The sequence below is a fragment of the Bombus pyrosoma genome, linkage group LG6, assembly GCF_014825855.1.
Source record: "Bombus pyrosoma isolate SC7728 linkage group LG6, ASM1482585v1, whole genome shotgun sequence".
Taxonomy (NCBI): domain Eukaryota; kingdom Metazoa; phylum Arthropoda; class Insecta; order Hymenoptera; family Apidae; genus Bombus; species Bombus pyrosoma.
Window position 1 is genome coordinate 167,209 of NC_057775.1, and position 13,971 is coordinate 181,179.

At 34.4% G+C, this 13,971-nt stretch overlaps 1 protein-coding gene across 1 annotated transcript in view; it reads right to left on the reverse strand.

The window, feature by feature from the left end:
- Nucleotides 1-13,971, reverse strand: part of LOC122568825 (fibrillin-1-like) — a 217,991-nt gene that overhangs the window by 31,399 nt on the left and 172,621 nt on the right. The window contains exons 16-19 of the mRNA XM_043729029.1: nucleotides 7,876-8,015; nucleotides 5,293-5,395; nucleotides 3,972-3,997; nucleotides 89-163 (exon numbers count right to left, since the gene is read on the reverse strand). Coding sequence (XP_043584964.1) covers nucleotides 89-163; nucleotides 3,972-3,997; nucleotides 5,293-5,395; nucleotides 7,876-8,015 — 344 coding nt within the window. The remainder of the gene's footprint in view (nucleotides 1-88; nucleotides 164-3,971; nucleotides 3,998-5,292; nucleotides 5,396-7,875; nucleotides 8,016-13,971) is intronic.

Below are 13,971 nucleotides of genomic sequence, written 5' to 3' on the forward strand. Positions count from 1 at the left end.
TACTTGTCATTTGACTAAACTGCTGGCCATGTCTGAACAGGTCTTTCGAACGAAAATTATTCTAGAGGAAGAAATCGCGTACACTCACCCCATAAGCGGTGGATGGTATCGGCTGGGGTGGTCTTCCGGGACACATCAGCATCCTTCTTCTGTAGTACCGTGGCTAAATAGCAAAACAAGTGTAAGCACCGGTTTCAGATTGGATTCTACTAGTTGTACGGCGTTCAACCGTTGCTTTGATTTAAACGCCCGCTATCTTAATACTCGGAGCTGGGCATCACTTTGATTTAGATCGAGAGCATCAGATAAGAGCACGCGAGAACAAATTGTCGACGTTTAATGGTGATGATGATGATCGAGTTCGAGGTTGAATAACGATTTGCGGTGAATTATAGCTGCGTTTGCTGTCAAAATTTGATGGCCAAGGTGTATATAAGTTGGACAAGTTATATTTCTTTCTTCGTTTAAGATGAAAGGAAATGCTCGAGGAAGAAGATGAATAATCGAAGCAGGACTACATTTCCACGACCATACTTGTTTTATAAGTGCAATGATGCATGTGCAATTTCCAGTTGCATTACTTTTTAAAATGGAAATTCACGTTCCTTTTTGCATAGGTCGAATTATCTTCTCAGCCTACGCAAGAAGTTATCAAAGTGAAATAATTGAATACTGATTAGTTTAAAAGATATTTTAATTTCGACTTTGTCGAACTTGTCGTATGAACGAAAAGGAAAGCACATAACAATGCGGCATAATTTATAAAATTATTAATCGGACTTGGTTTAAAATCTTTGACGTAAGAGTGTTATTCTTGTGTACAAATTTAGTTGAAATAGACTTACACTTTAGCCAGAAGAATTTGATAGCTTCTTCGTATGATAGTAGATCATTGAATCACTATTTGGATCAAAGAGTAGAACTAATTTCCTGAATACTCTAAAATATATTTACAAAATCTTGATAGAAATGAAAAATGTTTGATTATTAAATATAATCATTTGAATAATTACTCATTATCGATATTACACCATACATGTCCAACAATTATTGCAACATTAATCAAAGTCTACGACAATCAGCAACAATTATATAATTTAGACGCGTTATTAAATTAAATACAGGTTACTTGTCCCAACTTGTACGTAACATTCGATCTAAATCACGCGAATAATACCCAGCTGCGAGTGTTACTGAAACGTGATCTCAATAATCAAGCGATCATTAATATTGGTTTTAAGTGGTCGTGCAACAGTAATTATATGTATGTAGCCTGAGGAGCAAGCACGTATTTAGAATTTAAGCATCATAATACGTTAATCGCATCTAGATTGGTTAAGCCAGCTAGTTTAAAGGAAGGGAAAAATATGTAAACCTAAATAAGAAAAATAAGAAAAAAAGAATTCAGTCAATGATCGATCTTAACATTAATTAACGCTATTCAACATCGAACGTATTAATATGATTTACCAATTCGATGAGAGTCTAATTATGCCAATATCGGTACGGTTATCATGCATGCAGATGATCGAGAGTTTAATTAATAGGTATCCGAATAATCGACAGGTGAGTTAATTGATTTCTAATTAACGGGGATGCTGCTGCATTAATAAAACCATCTCACCGATGTCGAACCATTAAATCACAAATCAGTTACCTGCTTTCTTTTTAGCATGGTACTATCAAATGCTAGATACAAAATATTCTATTGTTTATTGAATTTTAATGACAAAATAAAGTAGAAAGTAGGAGAGGAATATATACTGAAAATGAGCCACTTAAATATTTCAAGTTATCATTTTGCAATATACGAAATACACAGGAATTTGTATGTACATACAAAGATTTAAAATAAAAACTTGAAGAAATTTGGGATAATACCGGAGTATACAAGACCTTTATAATACCTTCATCAGATCGCGTAAGATTTATATTAATTAATAAACTGACAATTTTTGTACAAATTAATATTTTTGGGAATATAATTAAAAAGCTAGAAACTCTGAGGAAAATCGTTTGACTTACCAAGAAAGGACTGCGCTTGGCATGTTTTATATATTTTTGTATTGCGTGTATTTTGTGCAACGTTGCACTTTCAGATTTTCTATAAATTCAAAGAAATCCACAATCCACTATTAATTAGTAATACATTTTTTACAACGGACATAAATTGTGCAAGATATTTTATGCAGGTATACATGCTGCAAAGATCACAAAAGCACGTAATCAATTATCCACTATATTAAATTATTATCCACTCGATACATATTTAGTGGACCATATTTAACACGTATTATATGTTTACACATTATGTATAAGATGATTATTCATAGTATATACTAATTTTGACTAAATATACATGTGTTTACAATGTGTAGCTTGTAACTTTCATATACATTTTCAAATTAGTTTCAAATTCTACCAATTATTAATCACGATAGATGCTGATAGTGCATTATAATGTGAACGAAAATTTTAAACGTTTTACGTAACACACATAATGTTATCTGTTTTCTCATAATTTTATAAGTTTCCTCTGCTAAGTGTTCAAATACTTTCGTGAGTAACTTGATGTGAAAACGAAGACGACACGAAATTTGTCGGTTACCGAATTTCCCTTACGTTTACAACCGCGTACAGCTATTTCCGTTATAAGAAGCTATCGCTTTTCTCGCATGAAAAACTCGTGGAACGACTATAAAGTTGTCTGTCAGCTCGGCCAGAAAATCCTCTCTCGTAAATCGCGTGATAAACTAAGTAAACGGTAGGAAGCGTTTCGAAATTTTCTCGGGTAGAACACTTTCGAACATGCAACAGCATCCCGCGGCTTCTGGAATTTTTCTTCCACGGAAGAGAAAAGATAAGGGAGTGCACGAGATCACGCGATGGATACCGGATTTCCGGCGAGACTTGCCCGTATTCGTCACCGTCGAATTATGCAACACCAACGAATTTATGTCTTCTCTCGCGAAGATTCGTGCACTCGTGCATCCACCTCGAGCATTTTTTTCACGAATAAGTTTACGATTTTTCGGGAAAGTGGAACACGTAGTTACGTACATTTTTTGGGCATTTAAAATCTAAAGCAGAAATTTGTTTTTTTAAAGGGTTAGATAAAATTACCATGCAATGTTAATGTAGGTCAGAATATGATTTATCTAGCGTTTGAAAGAATAAATAAAGAATAGACAAAAATTTTAGCTTCAAAATTAGAAAATTTTAGACAGCATTGCAAATTTACTAATTTTTCTAATGAAAGCGATTTCAAACTTGACTCATGTACTATATACAGAGGGATTTTAAAAAAGCTGAATAATTTACAGGCGTTTAATACTTGTATAAATAAACCAGAAAAATTCAAACAATATAGGTTTGTAAATTAATCCTGAAATATAGACAATCCATGTTATTTGTTAGAGTTGGCAGTACGTAAGTTACAACATCCTATGCCACGTTGCTGGTCTGTAGTTTTTTATTACTTAAAATGAGATAAAACAAACACTTTTTTAGAATTATTTTTTTCGGGATTAATATTCACACCTATATTCACTGAGTTTGTTTATACTTGTATATATATACAACCTTTTCGGTATCAAACTTTCAATAAATACACATTTGTAACTGTACACTTTTGACAGTTGCTAAAGAATGAAAATAAACAAAATATTTTCAAAAAATAAATAATAAATAAAGTGAAGCGATTCTCTATGTTATTCTTCATAGCTGTCAATAAAAAATTAAATAATTAAATTAACGAATTATAATTGTAATGTTATCAAATAACGAGCGACAACATGCGGCAGTGAAACTTCCCGAGCTCTAAAGCTAAAGAAAATGAGGATTGCTGAAAATGCTACGAAATAAAGAAATAAAGTTATGTTTCTGATGAAAGAAGGGACTAGCCATTTCATCGTATCAGAAAACTATTCCGCTCATACGAAACCTTGGCAAACGATCCCTTTTTAGCTCACCTCGGAATCTCGACGATGCTCGGATTCTGAAAATGTACGGGACACCAGATAAGTTCGATTAATCGTTTTCTATCGTGCGCAATCGATGTTATCGACGATGAAATTTCCCCGAGCCTCCGACGAAAGTATAATTCTTTTTCTTATCTTGGCGATTCCCCGATTAGGCGATTGGTCTACACGGAAATTTTATGAGAATCGCCTTCATTGAATCCATTAAACCGATGTAATTAGGTGAAGTCGATTAAGATAGATCTTATCTAATAAATTGTGTGGAAAGAGGGCTTCGCCCAAGAAATGTATAATTTTTACAGGTATTTTTACGTTTCTACCAATTACTATTTTATTTCTGAAGTTACACCTCAGTGATTATCATTCTGTTTCTACTAATTATTATTTTATTACTAAAGTTACACTTTGGTACTTACGTTCTAACAGTCTTCATATTTTTTTCAAAGCCAATGGAAAGATTATTCTGATTAGTACTTGTTGTAATTATTATCTCAAAAGATGTTATAGATTTATAATTCACGGGAAATAAGAATTTTAAATGTATTGTCTTTTTCTTAAAAATGGTGCTCGAATCTATCTCAACTGAAATATTATTTTTCCAGTTATTCGCGTAAATTTCTCTTATAATTACTTTACATTAAATTCTGTTAGTCTTGGAATAAGAAATTCCATTTCTCATAAAAGCTGTCAAAGGATTTATCAGATCTAAAATTCTAAAACGATCACTGCTTTAAAGAGATAATTAGATTGCGGATATTTATACAAATTCATATTTAAAGAAATGGAACCTGAATAGAAATTTATCACAGCCAATAAATGTGATATATATATATATATAAATAAGTGATATATATATATATATATATATATATATATATATATATATATATATATAGTTTATACAGATTATTTTTTATATATTATTATCAAATATAATTATATATCACTTCTCATATATTTCCCATTTTATATATTTGCATGAACATTGTAAATATAAATTTTGAAAATTTTTACACTTTTAAAATTCCTTTAAATGCATGAACATCCGCATGTTATCTGCTAGTAGGAACAACTTCCCCTGTAAACGCGCATGCGAGCGAGTCTTCGTTCAGCCTCCTAACAAACCATAAACCAGGATCCTCCGCTCAGCGCAGTGATCGTATATAACAGGCAATCATCGCGTCCAGCTAACAGGACGTTCTCTGTCCACCCTCCAATTTACCAGGCGAAAATATTCGGCGGAGGTCGTCGTAGTTCGATATCATCGATTGCTCAACCGGGCGCGCCGTTCTCTCACATTACATAAATTTACCTCGTACGTGTATCGAGAAATGGCATTCGGCTCGATTTCCGGCTGCATCGGAAGCGATGTAGCGCACGTTGTGAATGCCGGGGTACATCAGTTGTCCGGGTTCCTGCGTGGGAATATACGCGAGTTAACTTTCGATAGCAACCGCCCTCGCGTGTTGAAACTCGCCCCGCTTTGGGGATTGAAATACAGAAAGGCCGCCGTGATACCGTGAGCACTTCGAATTATTATCTAAAGCGGCAGACGTGCGACGAGTTTCGTTTATCGTTCGATAACTCCGCATTCCCAGACACCACCGCCAATGTTCGATAGAATCCTTAATGAATTCTCAGACGATACCCACCCCTTTCGACGATTGAATCGCGTTGCGTCGATTAATTCATGCCCTCCACCCAGTTCTTCCATTCATTCGACTCCTTTCTTCTGTTCTTTTCTTTTCTCTTGTTTGTTTTCACTGATATTTTTATTTATTTCCATTTCTTTACGTAGTGAATTGGTATTTTAGAAAATAGCGAAGATTATAATATTAAATATTTATTGGCAGCTGAATGGATTTTTGGAAAAGTTTAAGGATTTGGAAAATAAGAATTTCTTAACTCATCTATCTTTATATTTGACTTTGTAACCCTCTTGAACACGTAAAAATATTGCCAACATTAATCAATTAACATGACAATTATATTAATATTATTTGTCTATTATCGTTTCCTATCGTTTCCTATCATCGTATGGATTTATCGCCTATTTTCGAAAGGCCTATATCTTCAAATTTATCAAGTTGTTCCTGATAGGATTAAAACTTTCTTGTAGTCAGCAAGTTACATGAAAGTTCGTGATTTAAAAATGGGCTTATTATGAATATTTTTCTCATGTCGTCTTCATATAATAATTAATATATAACAAATCACATAAAGCGTAATATTATATTCCAACTAATCCGACGACGAAACGCCCACGTTTGTAAATCAAAAGTCGAATTTCTCCAAAATACGTAAACATTCTCAATCTAATATCGACAAAATCGACTGAAATTTAACACCTTAAAACCCCATAGGTATCTTCATTTGCCATTATTTTCTACCTTTTTGCGTGTCTTCCTCGTTACTCTCGTTACACGCACTTTTCTCTCGTCGCCAATATTCCCTTTTTTAATCCCTATCATAGTACCCTCGCTTTTCACTCGAAGCCCACTTTAATCGACGCAACTTAGCAATTTGTCGGTGCACACCGGAACGTCGCGTCGCGTTTATTAGCCACGTAGGAGGAAACCCTCCAATTACGGCTGGGTCAATTATCGCCCGTCCAGCCAATTCGCGAACACGTTATCGCGTTATAACGCAACGGTCGCGATGTCGTTCGCCTGCTTGACGAGTGCTCGAAATCCAACCGTATCTAATTATCATCGACCTCAAACTTGCTGTCCTAACTTTACTATCCACTCCATTCACCAAAGTAAAGCGTACAACCCTCGCCAAAGTACAAGTTCAATAGAAAAATAGAAGAGACAAACAGATAGACAAACAGAAATTAAAAAAGAAGAAAAAGAGAAAGGAAAGAGGGGGAGAAGAAGAAAAGGAAAAGGAAATAAGGAAAAGTTAAGCGCCGTTCGATCCAAACTTTTATGTCTCAATCTGGCTTTTGTTTCTACCGAGAAAACAAGTTTTATTGCGCCAAAAAAATCTTTCACATAAGAATGAAACAGAAAGTCACAAATATCAATAATAATTGTTTCTTATAGATCATTCTACACAAGTAATGTCATTTCTTATTTTGCGCTTTAAATTTTTGTAGTAAAATTAAATGGTACTTATCGAAGCTTATAATTTGCCATAAGAAAAATGATAAAATAGCGTTGGCATTAATTTCTGTTTCACCGTACCAGTGCGTGGTTACGTGTAGCGAAAATAGTAGATTATTACGCTATCCTTCATGCCTAGATTCTACAAGAACTAAAAATTAAAATTTTATAAAGAACCAAGAATTTTATCTAACGAACGATTTCGAATGATAAGCTAAGTGAAAAAGAATGGAACACTTTGTGATGGAATAAAAAAGAAGAATTAGATAAACGAGTAAACAAATGAAGAAAAAAGATAGATAAAAGGAAAAGAACGAAAAGGGGAGTAGAAAAAAGTTGATCACCCAAGAATTTCCACTATTCTTCCTCTTTTTACCTAGTCCGCGTCTTCGAGACACAGCGAGGTAATTAATGACGAGACCGCAGATAACCGCGAGATTGGTAAGTTTGATCGTTAAGGGAAGAAGTTTTAATAAACTGTTCGCGGGAGAAGAAGTGTCTGGTAGAAAGAAAAGGAACGAAGAAGAAGAGAGAAAGAAGGAGGAGGGAGGATGAGAATCTTATCCCCTCGCGGCGAAGAATGCGAAAAGGGGGTAAAAGGGGGCGTTTTCCACGCGGAAATAAAGGAAGAAATAAAGTCGGATATAAAGGAAGGGGTCGTCGCGAGGCGTCATCTTCTCAAGATCAAACGCGAGCAGAAATTTCCGACTGTCCAGAGGGGGAGGGTGAAGCGGTCGGAAACGGAGACAGCGGGGATTACCCGGCCGAATTCGATGTCGTTTGCTCACCCTCGTTTTGTAGACCCGCTCGACGGCGACGTTGTCGGTGAACGTTGGCTCCTGCCAGAATATTAAGCGATTTCGCTCGCTGGGGCTTAGCCGCACTTCAAAGGACGTCGGGCACGTCGAAACTTTTGGATTCTCCGTGTCTGTAAATGGTAATATAATCAGTCGTCAGTATGGTAAACAAATTGAGCCATTTTAGGAGTTCCAAATGCACGGCGAATTCCAACATCAGAAATTTATCTCGATTATTATCTCGATTATTATGTTTCACTACTATCTTTATTATAGAATCAGCAATCTAAAGTTATACATTTTTCATAAAGCATTTACAATAATAAAGTATTTATAAGTTTATGTTTATATGACGGTTTTTTTATTTTTCTTCTTGCGGAAAATATCTGGGACACTCTGTATAAATAGTTTTTATTATCGTAGCATAAATGTATACATATGTATACGAAATTCTACGGAAATATCTACTATATTTCTATCTACTTTAATACATTGTGAAACTCTACACAGTATCTTCTTATAGATATCGTTAAAAATATTTGATATCATTTTACGTAGGTACTTGATTCATGGTACTACACTAATGAAATTGGCGCTTTAATGTACACAGCGAAACTTTCAGGACACAAAAGTTTAAATTTTAGAAAGAAAGATTTTCAAGACTTTGCGGTCATATCTTTGTAATTTAGAATGTTTCGTATAAGTTGCGTAAAATTGTCCACTCTATTTTACTTTTTTGTTTAATCAGATTAGCTTTTGGGGACGTTGGGGTAATTAGTAAGTACGTGGGGAAATTTGGGATAAGTTTGTATGTAGGTTAATGTAAGCGTTTTTCTCGGTTTAGAGTTCTAATTCTTTTTACTTTTTTTGAGTTTTTTCTGTTGCGATTATATTTTGGAAAGAAATCGTATCATCGTCGGAATTGTAGTAATTAATTTCAAGAACATTTGCAGTTGAATGCCTTTGATATAATAAATACATTTGAGTTTAGAAAAATTGAAGAACGTATAATGTTTAGTTTATACGAGATTGCACGATTTAAAAAATTGAGCTTTGTGTGTTATTCGGTAAATTTTCTCCAAGACTTTTATTCTAAAAATGGCGATTTCGAGAAAAATTGTATTTTGTGAATCAAGTACACATACAATTTATTCGTAAAGAAAGAGTTTATATAATTTATTTAAGAATAAAAAAAATAAAATAATCATTAGCAGACTATTAAACATAATCACTTATTTAAGCTATCCTTTCATTATCTCGTTGTTTAGCGAAACAGCTAATTATATATAAACAGCTTCATTACTTAATCATGTTCTCTTTCACTAATTTTAATACTACTTTACTTACAAAGTATTTTTATTCAAGAAATTAAGTATTGAAGTATATATATGTATATATGTATATATAATAATAATAGGCGCACAATATTTTTGTTTTATATTAGTTTATTGAATTATGCACGAATATAATAATAGAAATCACCTTATAAAACGAAAGAAACTTTTCGGACAACCTAATATATATGTCGGAGATGAAAGGACATCGGAGCCTTTCTTTTGGAGTGATTAGGAAAACCCCCAATACCCTAGCCCGGACTTTTATTGTAGCTACCCTTAAGCAATAAAAATAGGAAATAGTTGTAAGACGCTAGTCCGATTATGTGTACTCAGGGTTTATGACGATGGGCTTGGGCTCGACGTGACATAATGAGTCGCCGAACATAGCCGCGGTCACGGGACGGACATGTAACAACAGAGGTATGGAATAATTATGCAGCTCTCCTTAAAAACAAAGATTGACTCGAAAGGTGGGGAGAAGACTATATAAGGGCAGTTCCATTTGTACTGGGAGTTAGTTAGTTATCGAGAAAGTTATGGAGTTAGCTATTGAGAGAGTCATTACGACTCGTACGTCGAGTCACACCAGGATCGTGTATCAGATCAGATTCGTCTTCCCGTGGCCGTGGATTCGTATCGAACCTAAGTTCATTGTTATCGATCTCTCGTTTGTCCGATTGCCGTAATGCCCTGTAACCTCTTGTAATCATCATCTCGGAACTAATAACGATCAGCGAGAATACATAACCACGATGGTCAATTCGAGTGAAGGTTCATCAGACGCCCATACTTCAAATCCTTTTCCGACATATATATAGTTCTATATACTTCTACTGTATTTATGTATCTACTATGCATATATGTTACACAATACTCACTTATATTGCGCCTTGGAAAAATTGTTATCCAGAGCAATGTTTGGAGAGTGATTTGAAGGCAAACATTACAACAATATTCATAGTCCACTTTAAATTTCGCAAAATTCCCTTTAATTCTTTTGATCATTAACACTAAACCCATCGATATTTCGTGTATACCTATTTCTAACGTGTCCAGTCAAAATGATCGATGATTAGAAAAGTAATAGTTTTTATGATTTAACTTAGATAATGGTCAATTTATAGCTGAATGTATGTAGAATGATAAATTGTCAGAAAATTTCGTCCAAATTTACTTCTGTTTAACTTCAATTATAGACTTAAATAAAAGTATACTTTTATTTATATAGAGATATAGCTTATTCATCTTCGCTGCACTTTTTACAAATTATCTTATTATCAAATGTACATTTGCCGCATACATATTTCCCGCATCTTGAACAGATTTTCATAGTTTTGTAACCTTTATAATATTTTACTTGACAAGTTTTTTGTGGTAATGAATTTGAGATTGTTGATAGTTTTATTGCATGGTTTTTTCCCCACGATTCTTCAAGTTTATAACAATTTTGTTAATTCTCTATAAATCAGTCTCATACTGTAGATACCATTGCAAATTTATTGGTTCGTAAATATTGGCTTCTTTCGCTCTTCTTATCAAATTGTATAATCCTCATAATTTCAGCAAAGTCATTCCTGCCATTGTTTTTGAAAAAAATGCAGGTCCCCAAATTTTATTCCAAAAATATGAGACATCTAAATTCTTTGCCTGATATGCACCGCGGGCATATAGCAGAGCAATAAATGCATTTAGCTTTGTTGTATCTAGCTCCCACTTAGTCCCCAATACTCTAAATGCTTCTTCTTCCGTACATTTTATTATATTCCTTATACGGTGATCAATGATAAGATAAAATGCCGTCTTTACTTGTGCTTTCATTATATGCTGTTTAGCATATCCCTAAAAATATTACGGGCTGATGTCCTGCCAGGTTTGTGTCTTGCATCTATTTCTCTCCAAACTGTCCCATCGGGTCCAGTTTTGATACGTTGGTACTCTACATCAATCTCACTCTCTGCTGTCAACGATGGTTTCTTTCCTTCTTGCCCTGGACGTGAACGCTTATTTATAATATTCAACTCTGATTCGGTTGTAAATAGCTTTTCATGTGTTTCCATGCTGTTTTCTGTTACTGTAGTTTCTTGTTCATCGCACACTGAACAGTTTTCTTCTATGTCCGTTATTCTTCTTAATAATGTATTTTTTGTAAAGTCTTGACATTTCTAAGTATTTATCGCAAAATAATACCATGTATGGAATACAAAATTATTGTCAAATTATATATGCCTTACTTTTTCTTTTATAACATCTTTACACAAAATGCTCTGAGATGCTTTCTGTCTGAGTTTTAGAAATAACAAGTTTAGATGTCGACTGATTGATTAACAAACTGAGATGTATTCTGGTCGAAAGGACGATAGCAAGTAAGAATATGGTCTGTGACGGTGATATTTATACGAAAATATTTATGGATGCTGGCCGTTCTCCATCAACGGTTGCTCGAGGGTGGAATTTACCGTTGAACATGGGAAAGACCCGTGTTTTATCGGAATGAGCAATAACTCTAAGAAACTTCTCGACTTTGTAACAATTGACCGTAAAAAATACTAAATTCTGTGGCGGCTCCTTAGGATTATTATGGACCTGAGTTGATATGTTTTGACACCTGGTGGCCATTTTGATCGAGGAATGGATCATGGTTTAAGACAATATTATGGGCGTAACAGTTGTTATTATTTGCTACTACTGATTTTGTTTGTAATCTGACCTAGAGATAGCCATTTCTTTGTACTGATTGCATTTATTTTAAAAGTAAATAAAATATTTTATCGACCGGTCAAATTAACCGCCCGCGCTAGGTAGGACAGAATACAATTTTTTTCTTAGAAAAGAGAAAAGCAAACTAGAAATAAATACCGAAAAATACTATATTACAATTATTAAAAATATAATAATTGTATGCATGTTTTATGAAAAGTCATAAATTATGAAGCGATATGATAACGTTTAAATATGGTTAAATTTGTGTAGAAATTTGAAAACGGTCAATTTGATCAGCAGTGGTAGGTTTAGTGTTGAACTGAAGTGCAAGTACAGCAAGTATACGTTATATGCCTTCCTCGTGGGATTTTCTAAACTACAACAGATACGTGGTGTCTTATGCTCAAACTAATAATAAAATATCTCGGCAAAGCTCACCGTGCATTCGGTACCGAGACATGTTTTCTCTTACGTCAAGAGAGAAATCGATATTTCTTTCCTACTATATTCCTCATTTATACGATAAAAGAAGACTATTTTTAGCTTGTTTGTCTTATTATTTGAGATATTGTGATATTCCTTCCTTCTGAGTTAATAACGTTATAAATTACATAAAAGTTGCAGAAGTGATACAATACAAAATCACATTATGTTTTAAATCTACGGTATTTATCTATATCATATTTTTATGTGACACGTACATTTTTAGATTGGTTTGAAATTTTAAGTAGATACATATGTGTAATATCGGGGAAAAGGGCCTAAAAAATATCTAGCGAACCATAAACAATGTCCCGAGAGCCGAGGTGCCGATGGGCCCGTAAATGTGTCATCGGTCCTTCAAATGAATAGTTTCGCAGAAAAGGTCTAAGTGGCTTTGGCCACGAGCGGTCGCAGAACACGTGTGTGGTGGGTCTACGGGAAGACAAAAGACATGCGAGAGCAATCAGTTTTAGTTGAGAAGTCGAAGGGTGTCAATCGAGAAGTCAGAGAGAGAGTGCGAATTGCGTTGTCGAGAGAGTGTAGTCCGCGTGAGAGAGAACGTTGGATCCGTTGTGTCGAAAGTTGTCTAGATTGTAGCGTGTTATTGCGATTAGTTCATATTAAACTACCATCGTTTTTCTGTCTATATTTGTACAATCCATTCATTGTAAATAAACTACAAATATTAAGATATAATAACATTATATTCCATTGAGGATACTACATTTATGATAACCTTAATCCAAAACATTTGTAGATATCATACGAATTTTTTGGAATATTTTTAACAAGTTTTACCCACTGAAAAATGCATCGGACACGAAAGCCGGAGTTAGAGTTATAGTTAGAGTACCGTAGAGACGTTTACAGTCTAAGGGTGAGCTTTTGACATTTTGAATTTTCCCGGGAATGAAGACGTTTATTAGAATCTTTCGTATTCCGGATGTTCGATCACCGCAAAATAAATTTGGTGATCTGAAACTTGGGGCCGCAAGTTATTATCAAGTTGTCCAACGTATTACGCGTAGTTTGCTATGCCGATATGCTTACTGCGACCATTATTTCTACGGTACGAGTGCGTGGAATCCCGATGTAAGTCGCCGAGATACGATGTACTCGCGAAATTAACGTTTCACTTTGAGAAACCTCGTAATTGCAAAAAGACGAAATGTCTATATAACCTTCTCTATCGCAAACTTAAGTTGTCTCAAATAAAACATTAACTATTTATCATATGAGATTCTTGTTACGCTGAATGCATATTACGTGTTGAGAATTATGGATCGTAATTGGCGAAATAGATATGTAGAAATACTTTCATTACATGTAGATATGATAAAATAAAAAATTTTTATGTTTATTTAGCATGTTTGTGGCGACACTCGACAATACAAATACCGTCACTCGACACTAACTACCAACGGACGACGATAGCGCAGTGGTTAGCGTCTTAGCTTACGAACGTTTCGGGACTCGGGTTCGAATCCCGGCGACCGAAGTCCGATTTTTCTTCCACGATTCTTAAATAGGAAGAAAAATACTTGCAGTACCCAACAGTTGTGACATC